This window comes from Neoarius graeffei, chromosome 27, assembly GCF_027579695.1.
Source record: "Neoarius graeffei isolate fNeoGra1 chromosome 27, fNeoGra1.pri, whole genome shotgun sequence".
NCBI lineage: Eukaryota > Metazoa > Chordata > Actinopteri > Siluriformes > Ariidae > Neoarius > Neoarius graeffei.
Window position 1 is genome coordinate 40,490,730 of NC_083595.1, and position 25,764 is coordinate 40,516,493.

The window sequence follows — 25,764 nt, forward strand, 5'->3', positions numbered from 1 at the left end:
CCAAAAACATTTATCTTGGTCTCATCAGTCCAGAGTATAGAGTCCCAGTAGTCTTCATCTTTGTCAGCATGGGCCCTGGCAAACTCTAGGCAGGCTTTTTTGTGCCTGGGCTTTAGGAGAGGCTTCTTTTGTGGACGGCATCCATGCATGCCATTCCTCTGCAGCGTACGCTGTATTGCATCACGGGAAAGTGTCACCCCAGTTTGGCTTTCTACTTCTTTAGATAACTGCAGTGAACTTGCATGCCGATTTTCTTCAACCCTTCTCATCAGAAGACGCTCTTGTCGAGGTGTTAACTTCCGTGGACGACCTGGACGTCTCTGTGAGATGGTTGCAGTTCCATCTTTCTTAAATTTACCACCACTTTTGCTACAGTATTCTGACTGATAAGTAAAGCTTTGCTGATCTTGTAGCCTTCACCTTTGGGATGTAAAGAAATTATTTTCTTTGGGGAATTCTGAAGAGACAAATTGAGCATCACTCTCCATCCAGCATCCAGTCACTAAAAGAGGTCATTGTTGAAGAATGGAAAAAGATTGATGTTGCAAAATGTCGCCAGCTTGTTCATTCCATGCCTAGAAGACTTGGTGCTGTCATTAAAAAAATCATGGAGGCCATACAAAAAGTACTAGATGTAGCAGTTTTTGTTGTGGGGTGTACTCATTTTTGCACCACCCTAATTTGAGTAAAACTGAAAAATGTGTAATCGAAGTTATATTATTAACCTTACTTTCCCGTTATAAGTTACAGATGTTATATTAAACTTTGTCTTGTCATCATTCTGGAAATTGTGTTCATTGAGATATTGTTTAAAATGTTGCTGAGCACTGTAACAGTAAATCGCAGACTGGGAGCATGTTCGTTATCACCGACAGTAGGGCATTGGATATCTTAAATGTTCAGAAATTAGGCTCATCAAGAAATGGTACAGGATACAAGGAAGCACAAATGGCCAATCAAATTGCATCCTTCAAAATCTTGAACTCTTTCACTGCTACGAGTTAAGATATCCCAGATGCTCCATGAGATTTGGGCAAAGCATTGGAGACTTGAAGCTGTAAATTAAACTCCACATGTTGTATTGTAGGTATCATCAAAACATGTAACGTGACACTACTGTTACGCTGGAACATTATTGCCAAACCTCAGCCAAACTAAATATCAAGTATGAAGTAGAAGCATTTCCATTGGAGACTTGAATGCACCTGAATCATTTATTATGCATTCTCTCAAGCAGCCGGTCGTCCCCCTTCAACCTCATCCATCGGATTCCCACTCTTCTCCTTTGTCTCAGGATCCGGCGAGACTCGCATAGCCGACGGTCCATCACCTTCCTCAAACCCTCTTTACTAATTTAGAGCCAAGTCTAACATTTCCAGAAGGGAAAGCAACAACCAATCTGTACCCCGCCACAGCTCCACCACCCCCAGCTGTGCTCTTATTCTGGCACCCTGGGCTCTGAGAACACTGGGAGGTATTGTAGGCTGATAATGGCTGTCAGTAAGGAGGGGGGGGGGGAGGAATAGTATGAAGCTGGCACGCAGGAAGCAGGAGAAGTGAATGCCTAGCTTTCAGTGCGGATGGCACCACAGGCCCCACAGATTTGCTCCAGAGACTCCAGGCCTGTCCCATCCACTTAAACTAGCAGCGTGCTCTCTATGCACCCAGAAATAATGCAAAGAAGGCTTGAGGCTGTGGCTATGAATGCAAGCTTATGAATGCTGGAGCTTATACTGACAGCTCCATTGTTTTCAAGACCCAAACATGTAAAATGGGAGCTCTACGGCAATCTAAACCAATTTTGCTCAAGGGAATAAAAAGATCTGGATAGGGACTCTTTAAAATAAATAAATAAAAATAATTTACATTACAATGTGAGCTTATCTAAAAGTGGAGGCTGACTGGGCTACTTATTCCAATACAAACGTTCTACAGAAAAATTAAGGGCATTACAATGCTTGTCAAAGAGAAACTGTATCCAGCCATGTTTAATCCTAATACCAGTGGGAAAAGAAATCCAGCACACATTTGTCTCTCGAGGCTGCAAGCAGTCTCAGTGTGAAGTACGTTGCCAAGACCAAGACTGTCTTAGCAACTGGACTTTACCCAGAGACTTTGGCACCTATTTTAAAAAAAAAAAAAAAAACAAACAAAAAAAAAAACTCCTAAGGCCCAGGAGAAAATGTGTCTAGTTTTGTGGTACAATTACTGGCAGCCTGGATGGCGCTCTCTCCTGTCAGGACTCAGACTGTCGTCTGGAGGACATGTGCTCGAGTGCTGAGTTAGCACGGAGTTCTGATCGCTCTTACTTTTCCAGTCCTTCTCTGGTTGGTATGTTAACAGTGCAACACAGCTGCTCTCATTCCTGCAAAGGACGGCAACTGTTGTTGCTGCACTGGACCTGAAAATAGACCGACTTCAAGCAAGATGGAGTTTCATGGATGCCATCGTATGTGAGCATTATTACCAGTTTCCTTGACTCTGAAGAACAGTGAAATGTCTATTTTCATCACTTACCTGTGGGATGTTTCAAGCTGGCAATTCATCGAAACCCTCCAGCAAGATGGTTTTTTGTGTCATTTAATAAATCATTTAGCAGCATTAGATCCAAACAAGGCGGCATGGTGGTGTAGTGGTTAGCGCTGTCGCCTCACAGCAAGAAGGCCCGGGTTCGAGCCCCGTGGCCGGTGAGGGCCTTTCTGTGCGGAGTTTACATGTTCTCCCCGTGTCCGCGTGGGTTTCCTCCGGGTGCTCCGGTTTCCCCCACAGTCCAAAGACATGCAGGTTAGGTTAACTGGTGACTCTAAATTGACCGCAGGTGTGAATGTGAGTGTGAATGGTTGTCTGTGTCTATGTGTCAGCCCTGTGATGACCTGGCGACTTGTCCAGGGTGTACCCCGCCTTTCGCCCGTAGTCAGCTGGGATAGGCTCCAGCTTGCCTGTGACCCTGTAGAACAGGATAAAGCGGCTAGAAATAATGAGATGAGATCCAAACGATATCCAAATTATATCCTTACTGCAAAACCGCTGTTTCTCTTCTCGCTCTGAGCCATGTGGGAACATCAGCTCATATAATTATAATAATAATAATAATAATAATAATAATAATCAACGCCATGAGCATCTGAGAGAAAAAGTTGGGAATGTTACTTGGGAAAGTCAAAAATATCATGGAGATTTACGCTGTACATATTTCAGGAGCACAGCACTTACAGCTAATGGCAAAATTAAGCTAAGATTGGTACGGATACTGTTCCTGCTTTTAGCTTTACTGTGCTCACATTTTTTAAAAGCCTATTTATGACACTGATGGCACTGCTACAGCTTCAGGCTAATTAACCAGCAGCCCATTTTTAACACAGTGCATTGTCATGCAGGGCATCTGTTAGAAATTTAATGCAAGCGGCTCAACAGTCCAGCTACTCCGCTAATTCTCAATGGGTTTTAGAGCTGTTTTCACATTAGTTCGTCTTCAAAAGTGAACATTAGAGTTTTGGGCTTTTTTTTTTTTCGGGACATTGCATCTTTTTAGTTTGCCTCATTTGTTTTTACATTGTAAAGATTTTCAAGTATACCAAAGTTGCTTGTTTGCCGCTTGGCAGTTTGTTTCACCCTTAACAGTAAACCAATACGTTTTATTACAGCATATGAATTTTACAGAGACAATTTATAGTCTAGTCTTTCTACTCTTTATTGGGATAGTTTTCAACCTCAAAAATAAATCAAATGGAGGCATGGATTTCTTGCATGTTTTAGAAATAAATAAATTTTGTTCTGCATGGAGTGGAGGTCTACTAATGCATCTCAAGTAATTGGAATATCATGAAAAAGTTCATTTTTTGGTAATTTAATTCAAAAAAGGTAAAAACTTTCATATATTCTATATACATTACACAAAGTGAACTATTTCAAGCCTTACTTTAATTTTGATGGCTTATAGCGCATGCAAATCAGAAAGCCAGCATCTCAAATTATTCGAATATTTCCCCAAGATCAATCAAAAAGGATTTACAGTACAGAAAATGTCAGCTGGTTCATTTATACACTCAGTACTTGGTTGGGGCTCCTTTACCATGAATTACTGCATCAATGCGGTGTGGCATGGAGGCAATCAGCCTGTGGCACTGCTGAGGTGTTACTGAAGCCCAGGATGCTTTGATGGCAGTCTTCAGCTCGTCTGTATTTTTGGGTCGGGTGTTTCTCACCTTGCTCTTGACAAGACCCCATAGATTCTCTATGGGGTTCAGGTCAGCTGAGTTGGCTGGCCAATTAAACACTAATCATGGTCAGCAAATCATTTGGTAGTAGTTTTGGCACTGTGGGCAGGTGCTAAGTCCTGCTGGAAAAGGAAATCGGCATCTTCATAAAGCTGGTCAACAGATGGAAGCATGAAGTGCTCCAAAATCTCCTGGTAGATGGCTGCATTGACTTTGGACTCAATAAAACACAGTAGACCAACACCAGCAGATGACATGGTACCCCAAATCACAGACTGCGGAAACGTCACACTGGACTTCAAACACCTTGGATTCTGTGCCTCTTCACTCTTCCTCCAGACTCGGCCCTTGATTTCCAAACAAAATGCAAAATTTACTTTCATCTGAAAGGGACTTTGGACCACTGAGCAACAGTCCAGTTCTTTCTCTCCTGTGCCCAGGTAAGACGCTTCGGAGGTCGTCTCTGGTTCAGGAGTGGCTTGATATTAGGAATGTGACAGTTGTAGCCCTTTTCCTGAAGACATCTCTGTGTGGTGGCTCTTGATGCACTGACACCAGCCTCAGTCCAGTCTTTGTGAAGCTCTCCCAAGTTCTTGAATCAACTTTTCTTGGCAATCTCCTTAAGTCTGCGGTCATCCCTGTTATTTGTGCACCTTTTCCAGCCAGCCTTTTCAGCAATTACCTTCTGTGGCTTACCCTCCTTTGGAGGGTGTCGATGATTGTCTTCTGGACAACTGTCAAGTCAGCAGTCTTCCCCATGATTGTGGTTGTGTGTACTGAACTAGACCAAGAGACACATAGTATTTATACTGTTTTAATCAAACTCCAAATTAAATACTCATAATTTGAGATGTTTAATTTTTTTGTGCGCTGTAGGCCATAATTAGGAAAACAGAAAAATGCTTGAAACATTTTAGTTTACATGTAACGAGTCTAGACTATATTAAATTTTCACTTTCTTAAATAACTGTTGGAAAACATTGAACTTTTTCACAATATTCTAATTGTTTGAGATGCAATAGTCTCATCTCATTATCTCTAGCCACTTTATCCTTCTACAGGGTCGCAGGCAAGCTGGAGCCTATCCCAGCTGACTATGGGCGAAAGGCGGGGTACACCCTGGACAAGTCGCCAGGTCATCACAGGGCTGACACATAGACACAGACAACCATTCACACTCACATTCACACCTACGGTCAATTTAGAGTCACCAGTTAACCTAACCTGCATGTCTTTGGACTGTGGGGGAAACCGGAGCACCCAGAGAAAACCCACGCGGACACGGGGAGAACATGCAAACTCCGCACAGAAAGGCCCTCGCCGGCCACGGGGCTCGAACCCGGACCTTCTTGCTGTGAGGCGACAGCGCTAACCACTACACCACCGTGCCACCCAGATGCAATAGTAGATGTTTTAATATTACACAGCTGTATGAGGTTATGATAATTTAAATCAAAATTGAGTTTTTAAGTTTTTACAGTTTGCTGTGAGATTGCTTTAAGTGGATACTCGAAAGATGGCTGTGGATAATCTTACCTGAATAACCTAAATACTGAATTTGCTAAAAACAGTTTATGCTCAAGTCTCAATCACTGAACAGTGGACAACTCCACTTTGATAAAGTTAAAATTCTAACAAAATAAAAAATGAACCTACTTGTACTCAAGAGCCTTTCAACTCCCGTAGCACTGTGTGACTTGATAGTATACACTACGCTTCCTCTCCACTGTGGATGAGTAACGTCTTAAATCACACTAGCTGGCGTCATCCAGTAGAGCACAACCCTTTTCAGTCTGGTTCCTCTTCAGGTTTCTTCCTCATGTGGTCTCAGGGAGTTTTTCCCTTGCCACCATCACTGCTGACTTGCTCAATTGAGATCAGTTTAAATCTACATATCGGTATCTGGAATTAACTTGCATGTGAAAAAGAGACCATCAAGCCAAGACCAAAGCCCAACACCCAAGACAAAGTAGTTGGTGAATTTTTTATTTATTTATTATTATTTTTTTTTGGGGGGGGCACACAACTGTTTTGACTGCAACCGTCTGTTCAGACATTTTTCTTTCAATCCCTTTCCCACCAGTAACAATCTGAACAGTGGTTCTTTTTGACAGGACTAAGGCTTCATGGTGGGCCACAGTTCAGTGTTGATGTGCACCTCAATATAACACGGTTGAATTTCTGTGGCCAAACGAGTAACTGATAGAAGCATATTCCTAATTCAGTCCATGACATTACCCGACATTTCCTGTACTTCCAATATACTGTAGTCTGATACTACTTAGCCCAGAAAAATACATCATTCTTCTGCTGGAATTGGCAATTTCATCAGAAAAAGATGAAATTGCCAGGGTATTGATGAGAATAAGCTGTCAGGGGGCTTTAAGAATGTTTTCACACCCACTAGTCTGTGAACTGGCACAAATTACGATGGTTTTATTTTGTATGCCATTTGATTTGTTTTCACACTGCTTGTAATTAAACAAAACACCAAGGAACCACCAACAACAGCAAAACACCACCACCGACAACACACTAACAAATAAATAAATAAACCCCAACCCACCAACAAAAATGGCAAAAGCACCAACAAAACAATGCCTGAGGGGCATGCAGGGCCAAAAACTTCCTTGTAAAAAGCCTTCATTTGTTGGTCAGAAATAGGACAACTAAAAACACTAAACAAACCCAAATAATCACCCAAGTACAAAGATCAGAGTGGTGTTTAAAGGCAGGGTACGTGTTCGTTCGTGTTCGTTATATTTCTTGAAATTCTCTTTATATCCCGACAGCAGTGAATAAATCAAATGCTCGGACAATAAAAAGCGGGTGGGGGGAAAAAAAAAAAAAAAATCGATCTGTGCCAGTCACAGGGCTGTAAATAGCCCGTCCAGTCATTTCATTCAGTCCAGATAAAATGATTGGATGGCCGGCCTACCTACCTACCTGCGTGTGACCAGAGTCTGAAACAAGGCTACACATTGCAGATATGTTGCTAAAGCTAACGAGCTAGCCTCCCCACATAAGCTTTAGGTTCCTCATGAGAATAAACTGACAGGAGCTTTAAGGCATTCACAATCTAATATTTCACTTGTCAAACATGCCTGGATGGAACAACAGTCATAAGCTGCTCCTGGCAAGCTTTTCACAGGTCTTTTTTTTTTTTTCGGCCCAGAGTAGCCTGATCAGCCGAGTATGGAAACGCACTCCAGCCGTGCTGTATGGCCTCGGAGCGAAATGCAGTCAGAGTGCTGGAGCTCAGGTGTGTCAGCACTAACTAAACCCCTGACATTTTCACTTCTCTCGCTCACCTCAGGAAGTGGATTGAGCCGAGTAAATCAGCTCCTCCGCTGCAGCTCTGAGGCTTGTTATCACTCAAACCAGACAGAGGCCAGATGAGGCAACAAGCGTCAAGCTAAACGCAGAAAAGCCAAACACATTACTATTTTGAGAGGATCGGCAGCCTTGTTTATAATAGATCATCTGAGAATATCGCTCTCATCTCCTGTTTGTTGGCAACCAGAAATGACATTACCAGACTCATTAGTGAGACAAATTTAATACTGGCAGTCCTTTGCCAACAAGAAGCTATTGCTGGTTTGTCCACAAAACAGACTATAATACCCTCTGACAACACACAGATAATGCTCTTTTCAGTGCCTGTGTGTCATGGAGACCAATATTCATTAGAAACGCAGTAAAGCTGAGCTCCCTTATCAACAGACCCATTTAATTTCACTCGCTCACACACACACACACACACACACACACACACACACACACACACAACTGACTCAGTATAACAAAGCCAAAGGGAACAGATTAACTACAACAGATATGATGCAAATAAAACAAGATTACATTTTCAAAAAATAAAAAAAATAAATAAATACTCCACATGTAGTATCATATCTATAGTAGCTAGAATTGAGCCAAGTTGGCACTGGGACTCTGATGAATGTCACCTATCAGTAAAGGACTACAAATTGGCAAGGCCACAATGATTTTTAGAGAGAGGGGGGAAAAAAGTATTCTAGAAACCGCGAAAAAAAAAATTAAATGCTCAAAAAACCCTAAACAAACAAACAAACAAACAAACAAAAAAAACCCACACAAAAACACCTCCTGGCTTTACAATAAGCTGAACACTGCACTTGTCGCCATGTAAAGCAACACGATGTACGATTGTGGACTTTGGGCCACTCGGTGCGACGCCACTCGGTGCGACGCCACTCGGTGCGACGCCACTCGGTGCGACGCCACTCGGTGCGACGCCACTCGGTGCGACGCCACTCGGTGCGACGCCACTCGGTGCGACGCCACTCGGTGCGACGCCACTCGGTGCGACGCCACTCGGTGCGACGCCACTCGGTGCGACGCCACTCGGTGCGACGCCACTCATCAGCTAATGTACGACTCCATTTCGTGGAATAACAGCACGTTAGTCCACGAAATGGAGTCGTACATGAGCTGATAGCTGACGAGGCGCGTCGCACCGAGTTGCGTCGCACAGAGTTTGCGATAAGCCATGTATGACGAGATTGACTGGAATAACTATTTTATTCTATCCACATTCAATGGATTTTGAAAAAAAAAAAAAAAAAAAAAAAACAGGGCATTTTTATTTTTTGCAAATTTGATAAATAAAAACTTTACACAAAATGCTCAACAAAATAATTTCCGCTTAGAATGTAAACAAACCGATGAAATGACCAGAGCAATTTATGAAAAATGCTATAATTCTTGGGTGGGTGGGGGGATAGATATGCTCTTCCCATTAAATACTTTCATTTTCCATTTTTTTTTTTGGGGGGGGGGGGGGGGGGGGGGTGTTGTTGTCAAGCAGTTTATATTTCATCCTCCGTTGGTTCAGCAACACGCTCCGCCATTTTGTTTTTCTCTACTCATGGTATATGAGCTGATAGCCTAGGAGTAGAGTAGCCAATCAGAGTGCACGACTGCTCATATCCAGTAAATGTGGACAGAATAATATAAGCTACGTGAGGACGTTAATACATTAATACCTCTTTTCCACCAGAATGGTGCCAGAGCAGAGCCCGTTCTGCCTTGGTGCCTTTTGAGAACCAGCCCACATTTCGACAGGTTTGAGAACCAAACGTTATGTAGCGGAAGTTGGGATTATTTCCATTGAACTGTTACCAGAGTACCATTTGTCTTTGGATGTGGTAAAGAGAAAAATCCAGGTTCTTCAGGTGGATGGCACAAAGGAGTGTGTGCTGAATCTGGATTTTTCCCCTTTACCGTATCCAAATACATTACAGCTGCCATTTTGTGTGTTTCATATATACAAGTCACAGTCTATTCAAAAAAAAAAAAAAAAACCCACACACCCCAATCCTACCCAATACTTACTCTTAAACTAAGCTCCTGATTAGTTTACTAATTAGTGATAATTAAATGTGTACATGTTGACAGGAATGTTTCGAGGGTTTTTTTTTCATTCCTTTCCCCTATCTTTCAAGAGCCTGGTCTTTCAGTCTGAGAGCAGCATTTACTCATTTCACATTCAGATTTTGCAATGTTTTCGCCCCCCTCTTTCCATTTCCCAATCAGAAGAAATCGTTTCTTAACGCACATTGAAAAGAATAAGTGGCGATTGTGAAAGCAATCAGCCACGAGAGGGCTTGTGTTATAGTGATTTTGATCATGGAATATGGGAGTTTGTGGTACTCTGCTTTGGTTTGTGTGGAATAATACCCTTAGCCATGATCAAATCACTAATGCACACCACCTTCCAGGGCCTTATTCCTTTTTTTTTTTTAATAATTACACAGCTTTGTTGAATACTTGATTCTGATTGGTCAATTATGGCATTCTACGGTCTGGCAGACCAGTACTATGAATAACAGATTGTTGCTATGGACCACACCATTCGCAGAATCAATAGAATTATTTTGAAATCAATACATTTGTCAAATCATTGATTTCTTTAGTAAGCACCCATGTGATAAATGGGATAAAATGTACAGCAAGTCGGTCATAAATTGCAAAATAAACCTCTTTGGGGTGATTTCGCAATAATGACAGCTCACTGTTCATCTCTTACGTAAAATGGTGCCAAAGATGAGTTATTCCACGAAATTGAGTCGTACATGAGCTGATAGGCTATAAGCCATGTATGATTAGATTGATTGGAATAACTTATTCCATCCACATTCTCAATCCAGTGAAACAGAGCTTTTTTATTTTTTACAAATTCGATAAATAAAAAATTAAAAAAAAAAAAAAAAACTTCATACAAAATGTCCGACAAAATCATATGTTCTTACCATTAAATACTTTAATTCCATATTTTGTTGCCTTTTTTTTGGTATTTGTGGTTTTGTTTTCGAGTAGTTTTTATTTCATCCTTTGTTGGTTCAGCAACACGCTCTGCTGTTTTGTTTTTCTCTCCTCACAGTATATGAGCTGATATCCTAGTAGTCGAGTAGCCAATCGGAGCATGCGATTGCTCATATCCAGTGAACGTGGATCGAAGAATATATCTTTAGTTCCAACACAACACAATGGAATATCATCAGTGACAGTCAGAGTAACAGTTTGATTGGTTTTAAACCTGCTGCGTTAATACACAACTCTCTTATTGTGATATGGTCACAGGTCTGTGTAGCATCAAGGATTTTACAATACCTTTGAATGCGGCTCAAGCATTCAGTTTATAATACAAATTGTTTGCCTTTAACCGTTTCCTTACATGCTTTCATTCCCAGTCTGCATGTGCACCTTCAAAAGACGCGTTCTTTCTATTAGCACTAGAAGCATCCATCCCATTCAACTTCTTACGAACGTGAGAAGTGTCGGGACTTCAAATTTTTCCTCCGAAATTATGATTTAAGAACGACATTGTTCACTGTTTACTCTTTCAAATGTGTCAAATGATGGCACGTTGCTTGAGCTGTTGTCATGGTGACAAAATGGCCCTGAAGCTCTGATATCACCAGTTCTTCAGCTCCAGAGCAGAGGCTTTTTAAATGCTTGAGCTAAACTGGTTTTGCTGGCAGAGAACTGTCTCTGGTCTTGGAAATTAGCAGAAACTAGCCAAAAAAAAAAAATTGCCAAGGAAAACAATTACAAGGTCTTGCAAATAAATAAATAAATAAACAAACTGAATCATTCAAATTAGAAACACACAATGAAACAGTGTTAAGTATCTCCTCAAGCAGCAGAAGGACGGAGAAAATGACTTTGAAGCTAATGCCCCTCATCCAATTCATCAGTAGTCAGGGGATTAGGACTGTTATTAGTAAAAAGATTAGAATATTACAGCCTGGGAGGGAGATTAAACACATTCCTCATCAATTGGAGATGAGAGAGAAAAACTGCCCAATGGAGTCATGGCCCAATTTGCAAATGTTTGAGTTAAAAAAAAAAAAAAAGTTTATTTCTGACCTAAGAAGTGATATTCCAGCACCAAGACATTTCTGAGCCACTCATCGCCTCGTAAAACACACACGCAGCTCGAGAGTAAGGCTCGGGTATGGAGACAATATTCATGATAGTTTCTTGTGGAGGACATGTTGGAGCTGCAGGGAGTGTAAGGATTATGCTTTAATCAGACGGAGCTGCACTGCATTGTACTGCACACACCCACACAAAATAAGGCTCTCCTGACAAAGTGCCAAGCTGCACTAATGAACAGTGCTTTTAGCTCTTCTCTCCTATCGCTTTTCCTCTCCCCCCCCCCCCTTTGGGGAAATCTCCCAGAGTCGATAAAGATTAAGAGATATGGAGGCTTGAGAATGCAAGCAGAAACCATCCATCTTTCTTTGTAGGCTACATCAGAAAACCTAAACTGCACAGCTGGAGAACAGACACACGAGTAACTGTGCTGTGTGTGTGTGTGTGTGTGTGTGTGTGTGTGTGTGTGTGTGTGTGTGTGTGTGTGTGTGTGTGGAGGGAGTTCCTGGCTTCTTACCCTGCTCCATTCACAGGAGAACACGTGTGTGAGCCCTCATCTCTTGTGCCCTGTGCTTCAGGCTTCTCAGTTACTCCATCTGGGCAAGTGCTTGAGTGTGCGTCCTCCTTTCAATCTGCAATGAAACAAACAGCAGTTTTCAGTGTTTAAAATAAAAAAATAAAATAAAATAATGAAGCCCACTGAGCAACTAAATTCATTTGCACCCAAGGACTTTTAGGAGTCTACTACACACTCTGAAAACAACTTTTCAAGCATCGCAGGCAACATGCTGACCTCGTGTCATAGTTTTACATTACACACACACTAATTTGTGGAGTCGAGAGAGAGAGAAAAAAAAGTTTCAATTAGTGTATTTTCCTATTCAGTATCCGTTAATAATATAATAATAATAAAGTTCAACTAACATAGCGCATTTCTCACACCCAAGGATGCGTTACTTTAAAAAAAAAATTTTTATATATATATATATATATATATATATATATATATATATATATATATATATATATATATATATATATATATATCCTCCACCAAAAGAGGATTCATGAATACATTAAAGGTTTCTCTACTGTTTAACACTGGAGTATTTTTTTTTTCCTTGACCATACAACCTCCCCTCATACTGCCTACTACAACTATTACTCTCTCCTTCACTTACAGAAATCCGTAAGCCTTTAAATCAGATCACTAATAAATATTTATTTTTTTATATTCAATTTCTTTGAATTTCATGGAATTGCAGGAAGTAGAATTGGAATTCCATGAAATTCAAGATACATAATTAAGGTGTATTTAACAACGAAGCTTTACAGTATATATTACATAGGATTACAATATGAATTTCATACAGATATTATTGTATGGACAATGTACACAATACTTTATTATAATAAATAGGCCTTTTTTTTACTACTAATGAACATTAAAAACATACTCTATAGAACAGATCATTAAAATTGTAATAACTTTCAAATTGCGGAAAATGATACGACAGCACTTCATTTCCCAGAATACCTTGCTTTATCCAAGTCTTCAAAATGGTCGTCCAAACATTTAGGACATTTTGTTTGGAGTATACTCTAGTGGAATAAGCTAATTGAGGGCCAGAGCTGGTTTGTACTTTTGATTTTTGTGATTACAGCAATATGCAAAGAAATAGCATGCGTAAAAGGACATCTGTGCTTGTTCATTTTGATGAGCCAATTCCCACAAGACATGGAAACCACAGAGCAATCTGCAGTTACTGCAGTGCTCCAGTGTGTGGTTCCATACAGGCTACCTCAAATTTCAAACGGCACCTCCAGGTAAGTTTACATGTGTAATCGGTCTTATTTTGATGACCATGGCATGTATTTGCATTGGGAACTGTGAATCAATCAGTAATACATTATACAGTACTTTACTCACCACTTGAAACATGTAAAGTACTACCTTATACCCTGCTCTCTTTGAAATACAATGACTGACTATCTAAATCACACTATTTCTCATTTGCTTGTGCAAGTCCAAATCACCCTGGCATATCTGAAGGCAAAGTAGCCTTGGGCATAGCATTCTAGAGAGGCAGAGAATTCAATAATCTTTGCAGTACAAATGCAGTATAACCAAAAAAAAACTTGCTGGCACTTTTATCCAAAGCATGAACAGTCTTTAGACTGAGAATATAGATTGGCTTTTCTGCTTACAGAAGAAACACCCTGAAATTTTGATGGAGTCTGCATCCAGCAATGGCACAAGCCAACGAAATCAAGATGAAGACAGTCATCCTCCAACTTCAACTTCTAAATGGTCAACCAATACACATCAAGTGGCTCTGACAGTATTGTTACATTCATTTCAAATGGTCTCCTCCCTTTCTCTACTGCTGAAAATAAGGATTTCATTAATATCTTGCAACTGGCCCAACCCTCATTCACAATGCCTACCCGAAGAGCTCTCAGAGAGATCCTTATTCCACAACGCTCAGATTCTGTGAAAGCACATCTAGGTAATCTGATGGCAAAAGCTGGCCATATTTGCCTGACCATTGTCTCGTCTCGTCTTCTTCCGCTTATCCGGGACCGGGTCGCGGAGGCAGCAGTCTAAGCATGGAAGCCCAAACTTCCCTTTCCCCAGACACCTCGGCCAGCTCCTCGGGAAGAACACCGAGGCGTTCCCAGGCCAGCCGAGAGACAGTCCCTCCAGCGTGTCCTGGGTCTTCCCCGGGGCCTCCTCCCGGAGGGACATGCCTGGAACACCTCCCCAGGGAGGCGTCCAGGAGGCATCCGAAAAAGATGCCCGAGCCACCTCAGCTGGTTCCTCTCGATGTGGAGGAGCAGCGGCTCTACTCCGAGCTCCTCCCGAGTGACTGTGCTTCTCACCCTAAGGGAACGCCCAGCCACCCTGCGAAGGAAACTCATTTCAGCCGCTTGTATCCGCGATCTTGTTCTTTCTGTCATTACCCAAAGCTCATGACCATAGGTGAGAGTCGGAACGTAGATCGACCGGTAAATTGAGAGCTTCGCTTTTTGGCTCAGCTCCTTCTTCACCACGACGGACCGGTAAAGCGACCGCATCACTGCGGAGGCTGCACCAATCCGCCTGTCGATCTCACGCTCCATCCTTCCCTCACTCGTGAATAAGATCCTGAGATACTTAAACTCCTCCACTTGAGGCAGGACTTCTCCACCAACCTGGAGAGGGCAAGCCACCCTTTTCCGGTCGAGAACCATGGCCTCAGACTTGGAGGTGCTGATTCTCATCCCAGCCGCTTCACACTCGACTGCAAACCGCCCCAGTGCATGCTGAAGGTCCTGGTTTGAAGAAGCCAACAGGACATCATCCGCAAAAAGCAGAGATGAAATCCTGTGGTTCCCAAACAGGATTCCTTCCGGCCCCTGGCTGCGCCTAGAAATTCTGTCCATAAAAATTATGAACAGAACCGGTGACAAAGGGCAGCCCTGCCGGAGTCCAACATGCACTGGGAACAGGTCTGACTTACTGCCGGCAATGTGAACCAGACTCCTGCTCCGTTCATACAGGGACCGGACAGCCCTTAGCAAAGAGCCCCGAACCCCATACTCCCGAAGCACCCCCCACAGAATACCATGGGGGACACGGTCGAATGCCTTCTCCAGATCCACAAAGCACATGTGGACTGGTTGGGCAAACTCCCATGAACCCTCGAGCACCCTATGAAGGGTATAGAGCTGGTCCAGTGTTCCGCGACCAGGACGAAAACTGCATTGTTCCTCCTGGATCCGAGGTTCGACTATTGGTCGAATTCTCCTCTCCAGTACCCTGGAGTAAACTTTCCCTGGGAGGCTGAGAAGTGTGATTCCCCTATAATTGGAGCACACTCTCCGGTCCCCTTTCTTAAAAAGAGGGACCACCACCCCAGTCTGCCACTCCAGAGGCACTGTCCCCGACCGCCACGCGATGTTGCAGAGGCGTGTCAACCAAGACAGCCCCACAACATCCAGAGACTTGAGATACTCAGGGCGGATCTCATCCACCCCCGGTGCCTTGCCACCGAGGAGCTTGCAAACCACCTCAGTGATTTCGGCTTGGGTAATGGACGAGTCCACCTCTGAGTCATCAGCCTCAGTCTCCTCAGTGGAAGACATGACGGTGGGATTGAGGAGATCCTCAAAGTATTCCTTCCACCGCCCGACAATGTCCCCAGTCGAGGTCAACAGCTCCCCACCTGCACTGTAAACAGTGTTGGCAGAGTACTGCTTCCCCCTCCTGAGGCGCCGGACGGTTTGCCAGAATTTCTTCGAGGCCGACCGATAGTCCTTCTCCATGGCCTCCCCGAACTCCTCCCAGTTCCGAGTTTTTGCCTCTGCAACTGCCCGAGCTGCAGCACGCCTGGCCTGCCGATACCCGTCAGCTGCCTCAGGAGTCCTGGAGGTCAACATGGCCCGATAGGACTCCTTCTTCAGCTTGACGGCATCCCTTACTTCCGGTGTCCACCACCAGGTTCGGGGATTGCCACCACGACAGGCACCGGAGACCTTGCGGCCACAGCTCCGAACAGCTGCGTCCACAATGGAGGTAGAGAACATGGTCCACTCAGACTCAAATGTCCCCCACCTCCCTCGGAAGCTGGGAAGCTGCCTGACCATTGATTTATGGTCAAATCGATCAATGAGGTCCTTTCTTGGGATGGCGGGCCATTTCCTGGTTGATTTCAATTTGAAGAGCATAATGCTGAGCTGTCAGCGTTTTAAAGGGAGACACACAGCTGAAAATATTTGCCAGGTCTATGATGTTCTGGACAAATACAATATTCAGAACAAAGTATCATTCATTGTAACGGACAATGCATCCAATATGATAAAGGCATTCACTCTGTTTCCACCAGTTCACGTTAACAGTGAGAGTGAGGATGAAGAGGATGACACCTGTGATCTAGAAGTGGTCAATGTAGAAGAGGAGATTATGTACTTTCCACCAGAGAGACTATCTTGCTTTGCTCATAGTCTCCAACTGGTAGTGCGTGATGCCTTAGATGATGCTGGCTCCATAAAGAGCCTCCTGGGCAAGGTCCAGAAACTTGTCGCTTTTTGCCATAAATCCACCCATGCTACAGAGGTCCTGGAGCACAAACTTCAACCTGCGAATGTCACCGCTGGAATAGCCAGTTGAAGATGCTGTGATCAGTCCTTAAAGTTCCAAATGATGTCCTTGCTGAGCTCCACTGCCCAATTCAGCTAACAGCATATGAACTAAAACTCATTCAGGAACTTTGTGAGGTGTTAGAACCCTTTGAGGAAGTCACGGACCGCTGTCAGGCAGAGAAAGCAGTCACATCATGCTTGGTTATTCCTTGTGTTAGAGGACTGAGACATGCAATAAAGATGCCAAGATGACTGGGAACAAGAAGTTTGTGTCCACCTTACAAACCTCACTTGAGACACGACTAGTAAAATTCGAGGATATGGAATGCTTTCAGATGGCTGCAACGCTTGATCCAAGATTTAAACTAGACTGGTGTAATGGTGGGGAACCGATCATAATCAAAAATCTTCTCGCTGCAAGTCAGTGCCACCTCTGACATTAGTACTCAAACAAGGAAACGCCCCAGACTCTTTTCCTACATGGAGACTCAAACAACTGCTGTCCCAATTGACACAGCCTCACATGAGCTCCCAGTTTACTTGAGCACACCATGTTTGGCTGAGGATGCCGATCCTTTATTGTTCTGGAAAGAAAACCAAAACCCAAACCTAGCTGTACTTGCATGTAAATATCTGGCCATACCTGCTTCCTCTGCACCTGTTGAGAGGCTATTTAGTGTTGCAGGCAAGATATTCAGACCAGAACGATGCCGCCTCAATGACAAAACATTTGAGGAACTGTTGACCATTAGATGCAACACTGTTACTCTGTAAAGAACTTTAATAATTGATAATTGCATTTACCAAAACATTGTTTCATTTGATTACTTGGAAATGAAGATATTGCTAATTATTCAATATTAAGGGAATGTATGCTTAGTGTGTCTACTTAGAAAAATAAAATAAAAATAAAAGTATCACATTCTCACTGATATGTGAGAAGAATGAATTTTTCTGAATTGCAATGAATTCAATTCCACTTCCTGTAATTTCAATTCAATTAAACATCCTGTAGGGCAGAGTCAATTCAAATTCTTTCCTTGAATTGAATTAAATTCTGAATTTTGTACAACCCTGATTTTATTTTTATTTATTTTTATTTTTTGGTGCTCTGTGAGCGTTTTATCCGATTTCACAGACTCCAGATGTGTTTCCTGTGGAGGTTTTGATGACTTGTGTCACTGGGGGAGAGAGGAGGGGAAGAGGGGGGAAAAATAAATAAATAAACACCAGGCTAATGTTTTAACTTTTCAATTTCTTGTGAAGGCGATCACTATTACAATTCAAAACATTACAACTGCAATACTCAGTTTGTATGTAGATTATCCAGGCAGGGTCCCAGCACAATGAAAGTTACAGATGCAGTAAGAGAAACTATGAAAAATGAACTTTTGACTTAAGTCTAAGATTGCTTCGTGATCCTGGGCCCAGATGAACAGCGTCAAAACATTTATTAGTTAAAGAAAACGTGATATCAGGAAACATGACCAAGCACAACTACCTTTGGAAACCTGCTGATCTGCCATGTCATGTTCAGTATAAATGCATTTACTTCAATAAATGCCGCTAGTGAGGTACAGTGAACATTATCCATACCCGAAAGAGAACCCTTCATGGTTTGGGAGGTTTATGGGTCCGACAGGCTCGTTTGGCTGCCGAGTGCTTTGGTATGTTTAGAGGCAAAAGCTGAAGAATGCTTCGTTGTTTCCAGGCTTTGGAATATCGCTAGTTTTCAGACGATGAACAGTGTTGATTGTTGTAATCTTCTATAACCGAAGGCTATTCTGCAGACAGAATGGTTTGACGTCAACTCTGGTACAGGCCAAGGTGATGTACAGGCCCCTCCCATCTTCAACATCGTCCTCAACCGGGTCTTGGAACGAGCATCATCGGAGAGAAACATCTCAAATGGTTTTCTGCTGCAAAAACGTCGCAGTTCACGGCAGCCAGCAGCTTACATCAGCGATCTTGATTATGCTGAGGACATCACCATCCTTGACAGCAGTGTAGCTGGCCTTCAGGAAGCGACATCAAATATTTCCTACTTCGGCAAAGAAGCTGGCTTAAAGATCAATGCCAAGACCAACTGTATGCTGATAGGCAAATTCCATAATCAACGCCCATTTCAGCAGGACGAAATCCTTGACATAATAGTGGACGACGATCACTTGGAGCAGGTGAATCATTTCAGGTACCTTCGCTCAATCATCTCAAGTGATGGCTCCATAGACAAAGAAATCAACGTCAAGATCAGGAAAGCCTCTGGAGCGTTCAACTCCCTTAACATCATTTGGAGAAACCGCGGAATTACTCTCCGCACAAAGATCAAGATCTTGGAATGTGGTGTCTTTTCACTCCTGCTATATGGCTCCCCAACCTGGGCCCTAATAGATAAGCAAGTGCAACGTTTGGAAAGCTTCCAACACTCTTGCCTTCGGCGCATCTTGGATATTCGTTGGGATGATTACATCCCCAATAAAGAGGTCCGCTCAAGATCTTCCTGCATCAAACTTGGTACCCATGCTCAGTTAAATAGGCTACGATACTTTGGCCACATCGCAAGAATGGAACCATCTCGACTACCAAAGTACCTTCTTAACTGGACTCCCTCACACGGTGCCCGAAGTGTTGTACGACCTCGTCAGAGCATTTTACGATCTATTGCTTCTGACATAAAGCATCTACTGGGTGAACATTGGGACATCGGTTCCACTCTGGGAGTCGCCTCCAACAGGATCCAATGGAGGAACCTTCTAACCAAGCACGAGCAGGCAGACTATAGATAACCTTACCAAGTATTCTGCAGACCATAGAAACATTGCTGGGTCACAGTTTAAGTATGTCTTTTTCCCCACCAGAGAAATGTAAGCTACAAACACTTGTCCATTTCGATTCAGGTCAAAGGTTTTCTTTGTGGATTAAAACTTATCCATTTCTTTCTTCTCTCCTCGACTGGCAGCTAATAAAAGCTCAAATTAGGTGGTGTTCACTTTGTTATAGAGACACAGTAAGGCACACAGCAGTTCACTTTAGGCGGCATGGTTAAAACTGGTTAGACAAAACAATGCAGTGTTTAACAAAAGGTGAAAGTAAACAATATGGCAGAGCAGACCCTGGGAATTACCCAGAATTGCAGTAAACAAGTGATGACATAGTTATGGGTTAGGGTCATTGCCCCGATGTGTGAAAGAGTAAGAATGTGTGTACACACGCATGCATATTATATTTTTATACATTATAAAATCTCATCTCATTATCTCTAGCCGCTTTATCCTGTTCTACAGGGTCGCAGGCATGCTGGAGCCTATCCCAGCTGACTACGGGCGAGAGGCGGGGTACACCCTGGACAAGTCGCCAGGTCATCACAGGGCTGACACAGACAACCATTCACACTCACACCTACGGTCAATTTAGAGTCACCAGTTAACCTAACCTGCATGTCTTTGGACTGTGGGGGAAACCGGAGCACCCAGAGGAAACCCACGCAGATACGGGTACAACATGCAAACTCTGCACAGAAAGGCCCTCGTCGGCCACAGGGCTCGAACCCAGACCTTCTTGCTGTGAGGCGACAACGCTAACCACGACACCACCATGCCGCCACATTATAAAATTATATACATATTTTCTCTCTCTTGCACAGAAATTTTAATGTCCTATAGACAGCATCATATCCAGTGTTCCCAGGATAGGTTCTGAACCCACTGCGAGCCTGACCATTCACCCAGATGAATGAAGGAGCCCTTCATGAGCCACTAAAGAGTTTCATTATAGTATACAAAACATGGCCAAAAAAAAAAAAACCCTCAATAAAATACAAGCCATAACAGCATTTATGTCCAGGCATATTGATTGGAGGCCTTAAATACCTCGTAATCTATGGTGCAGAAACAAATACATATGTGTAATTGTGTCTATGATGAATTTACAGGCTCGCTGACAGCCAGATCATTAATGTGCTGATGATCCATCAATCACAATCTGCCGGGCCTGGCTGAGCTTCTTCAGGCAGCAATTAATCTCCACCATATAACCTTCAACCAGCACCCGAGGAGAGGACGGCTTTATGAAAACACTGCCCGAAATCACAAAGCAGAAAGTTTTGGCTTCCATGAGATTGAATGGAATAACAGTTTTATTCTATCCACAGGATTCTGAGAAACAGATTATTTATTTGCTTGCAAATTTGATAAATAAAAGCTTTACACAAAACGTCCAACAAAATAATTTCCGCTTAGAATGTAAACAAACCAGCGAAATGACAGGAGCAATTTGTGAAAAATGCTATATTATAGCATTCTTGGGTGGGGGGAAAAAAAAAAAAAAAACCACGTTCTTACCATCAAGTACTTTCATTCCATATTTTGTTGCTCCCCACCCCCACCTTTTGTATTTTTTGGGGTTTTGTTTTCAAGTAGAGTTCTTATTGATCCTCGGCTGGTTCAGCAACACGCTCCGCCATTTTGTTTTTCCTCTACTCACAGCATACAAGTAGGGCAGCACGGTGGTGTAGTGGTTAGCACAGTTACCTCACAGCAAGACGGTTCTGGGTTCGAGCCGAGTGGCCGACGTGGGCCTTTCTGCGTGGAGTTTGCATGTTCTCCCCGTGTCTGTGTGGGTTTCCTCCGGGTGCTCCGGTTTCCTCCACAGCCCAAAGACATGCAGTTAGATTAACATGGGGCGACCCACAACTGCTCCCCGGATGCTGTAGCATAGCTGCCCACTGCTCCGGGTGTGTGTGTGTGTGTGTGTGTGTGCGCGCACGCTCATTGCTCACTTGTGTGTTCACTGCTTCAGATAGGTGAAATTTCACTGTGCTTAAATCTGTGCGTGTGACAAATAAAGGCTTCTTGGCTCGGCTTCCTAATGAGACTGAGCAAGTTCAGTGAGCTGGAGTTGTAGCATATGAGCTGATATCCTAGTAGTGGAGTAGCCAATCAGAGCGCCTGATTGCTTGTATCCAGTGAATGCGGATATAATAAAACTAATGAGTGTACAATAATAATAAAAAATAGAAAACCTAAACAGAGCAGCATTCTAGATAACCTGGTATACCTTCACCTTCAGCTCTGAACCTAACTGCAGCCTCTGCATACATTTTGAAAAGAAGCACTAAACGGTCAACTCGACATCAGCATCGGCCTTACAAGGCTCAGGATGGTTTTAGCCAGTAGATGGTGTTTTGAATAATTTTCAACCCATAAAATGGCAATTTTTGTCAAGAAAAATAAAAATTGAATCAATATTAACAGCAGCATTGATGTGTTTCATCACGATAGAGTCACGTTTAGTTTACACCTCAAAAAAAAAAAAAACACCCACCACCACAAATAAGTGTGGGGTACCTCTTAAGCCTTTTTTAAAAATACATTCACCTTGTTATGCAAGGAAGAAACAGTGGCATAAAGAGATGACTGACAGCAGCATTACACTGATCTTTTTTTCAGCTTTAAAATGCATTTTACTGCTGGATTACAGAAGCTATAAATCATAAAAGATCATAAAATGTCACTGCTATACGAAGCACTTTCAAAGAGTCTGGGAAAAAAAAAAACTAAAAAATTTCACAGAACGGCTTCCTTGACCTGCACTGACGAGGGTTTAAATCACCCTCTCTCCTTCCGGTTTTATCACCCAAATTACAGCTGGCTACTGACGCAAGTGCCGTTATTTCGGCATTCCTGCAGGCTGCACTTAGCTGTGCTCTGCATGGAGGGGAGGAGAGGAGGAGGGAAGTGCACTTGATGAGCGTGACATTAAACAGCCTTTTCAATCAGCCTGGCTGTCTTCAGTAGATCACACAAGCTTAAGCTCATTTCACCTTTGTGGAGCAACACGGCGAGTCCCAGAGTTGTGGTTCTGAATGTTTAAAGTGCACTTTAACGTGAAGTTAAATCACTGCTCAGGGGTGAGGAAGTGGAGAACTGATGTGCACTGTGCAGACGCATTGATAGCAAAATGCACGGCTGTGAAATTGAACCAAGGTCCTTGGTTCCTAAAACGTGGTCTGAGGCTCACTTCTAACAAATTAACTCCATGGCCAAAAGTATATGAACACCTAACCATATTTGCTTGCTGAGCATCCCATTCCAGATTGAGCTTTCTTTTGCTGTTATAATAATCTCCACTCTCCTGGAAAGGCTTTCTACAAGATTCTGAAGCATGGCTGTGAGACTCTGAGGTCAGGCACTGATGTTGGTTGAGTAGGCGTGGCATGCAGGCAGCGTTCCAGTTCAATCACAAAGGCGTTTGGTGGGGTTGAGGTCTGGGCTGTTGGGTTTTTTCGACTCCACCCTTGGCAAATCACATCTTCATGGAGCTTGCTTTGTGCACAGGCGCATTGTCATGCTGGAACAGATTTGGGCCTCTTCGGTCCAGTGAACGGAAGAAGTTTTATTGCTACAGCATACGAAGACATTCTGAACAACTGCTTGCTTCCAACATTGTGGCAACAGTTTGAGGAAGAACCACATATGGGTGTGGCAGTTAGATGTCCACCAACTTTTGGCTATATCGTGTAGATGAAACATTTTACTGAACTTTACGTGACCACCACACCTACTTAGATCAAAAAGGTGCAGGCTACCTGCTGGTACCTTGTATAGTGAAGGCTACATCAGGGGGCGAAGGCTTTTCTTACAAAGCCCCACAGTTATGGAACAACCTTCCAAGTAGTGTTCGGAACTCGGACACAGTCTCAGCGTTTAAGTCTAGGCTGAAAACATGTTTAGTCAAACCTTTTGTTAGTGTTTATGAGGTAAAGGAGTAGATCTGGAGGGTCCTCAGACACAGTGTTTTGGTAAACTGGGATGTATGGATGCTGTCAGTCCCCCACTCGCTTGCTCACTCGAGTTTGTTGACGGTGTAGTGACTGCTGCTTTCTGTCCCAGGGCTCCCTCATGCCTGTGTTACTTTCTGGCTCTCCCCTTTTAGTTAGTTTTGCCAGAGTCCCTGCCTGCACTCAGCGCAAAATGTATACTGTTCCTACTCATCAGGTGACATTGGGTATACCCAACAACCTGCATTTTCTCTCTCTTCCCTTCCCCCCCCCCCCCCCCCCATCCCTCTGAGTTACATGTCAATCCTGAGATCGAGATGCTGACCTCTTCTGCTCCTCAGACCTGCCTGATCCATCCTGATGCCTTACGTCTGGCTGGAGTCTCATCACATTGCTGCTGTGGAGGACGGCTCCGTACGGACAGTCAAAAGTCGCACTTGGAAAACGCTCTGGACACTTACAGTAATGCTTTTATGGCTGAGGGCTACAGTTGACTTGCTAACTTTAGGACTGCAGTTGTCATGAACAGTTTTGCACTCAAGTTTCCACCAATGAAGAGTTTATAACATCAACGGAACTGACTTCACCACGACCCTGTACAGGATAAGCAGCTACAGGTAATGGATGGATGGATGGATGGATGGATGGATGGATGGATACTGACTATGTTAAAACCGTTATAATCACATTATCATCACCCAAATGAGGATGGGTTCCCTTTCGAGTCTGGTTCCTCTCTAGGTTTCTTCCTCATGTCGCCTGAGGGAGTTTTTCTTCACCATCATCGCCACAGGCTTGCTCATTGGAGATAGATTAGGGATAAAATTAGCTTATATGTTTAAAGTCATTTAAATTCTGTAAAGCTGCTTTGCGACAAATGTCCATTGTTAAAAGCGCTATACAAATAAACTTGACTTGATCTATAAACAAGACTTTTAAAGGACTGAGGCACTTTGTTTACCTTTGTGGTGCAAATGAGAGCATCTTGAAAAATGCACGTCTCATGCCGGTGTGCAAAGCCTTCATACAGGTTGAATAGCTCCTTGTTTATCGGATCCACAGTTCAGAAGGAAAGCTCGCGTGGAAGCAAACGGACACAAGGACGAGCTAAAGCCACCCACCATCACTCTGTTCAAAATCACAAAAATATCCTGTTTGCAAGCCAGAGCACCACTTTATTCCACTAGTATGTGGATGCATGGGGTGATTTAAAGGAGGAGGGGAAGAAGGGAAAAAAAAAAAGACAAGACAGCAAAGCTTAGATACTGTTAGAAAGAATTGACCAGAAATACCAGCGTAGCGAGAGAATGACAACAGAGGCAAGTCAGAAAAAAAAAAAAAGGCGTGAGAGCTCACTGGTATTGCTCGCGTAGCAATTCCCTGAGGATAACTAGCTCTGGTATGTACATCTGGAGGAACTGGGGGAGTTGAAATGGTGCTTCAAGGCAGATTTTATACACTAACAGGACTGAGCATGTTGTAATAATCAAAGCCAGGACATGGAGTAGAGGACCTCGAACAATAACAAGCATAACAGCCACCGAGGTGATCTGGATTTCAAAAAAAAGTCAGGCGCGAGAGCTAAGTGGAAAAAGGAACAAAAATGCATAATGGCACTGGTTAAGGCAGTGTCAAAGATACTAATCTACAGAGACGCTGCGAGTGTGTGAGTGAAATGCAGTGCATCTGCTTCACAGCTGAAATCATTTTCCTTACACTATTTTCTAACCGCTGTAACTTTATTTCCTGTACTGAGATTAAGTCGAGAACATGGAGACTCTCATTATTTTCTAACAGTCAGAGTGCGAGTTCAGGGTTCACCAGCCTGCATGTACAGAACCGCACACCCCAAAGGGTTTTACTGCTTTAGTAGCAAAGCAATTGGCCGACGCCTTCACTTTTCATTAAATTAACAAACGACACGCCCTAATTATCAGTTTATATTTACATTCATGGTGTGGAACTTGCACTGAATAAGGTCATCATCATCATCATCATATACTACAGCAGATAGAGAAAGTCTTAATTAGAATAAGTTAATAAGAAAAATAAATAAAAATACTTGTCATGTTACCATGATACCAGAAAGAGCAAAGTCCTGTCCTTCCTGCTGCAGAAAATACACTGATTAAGAAAACTCCTAAAACTGGAGACTCCTTCCAGAAATATTTAAAACAAGACGGCCTTTCGATTTCATGCAACCGGTGACATTTAGTTCCATCTGAA

The 25,764-nt window shown here is 43.0% G+C and overlaps 1 protein-coding gene across 2 annotated transcripts in view; it reads right to left on the reverse strand.

Moving 5' to 3' along the window:
• glceb (glucuronic acid epimerase b) overlaps positions 1-25,764 on the reverse strand; it is a 152,851-nt gene that overhangs the window by 31,639 nt on the left and 95,448 nt on the right. For both annotated transcript variants that reach the window (XM_060912051.1, XM_060912050.1), the window contains exon 2: positions 12,154-12,268. In XM_060912051.1, the coding sequence (XP_060768034.1) occupies positions 12,154-12,163 (10 nt within the window). In that variant the 5' untranslated portion in view covers positions 12,164-12,268. The remainder of the gene's footprint in view (positions 1-12,153; positions 12,269-25,764) is intronic.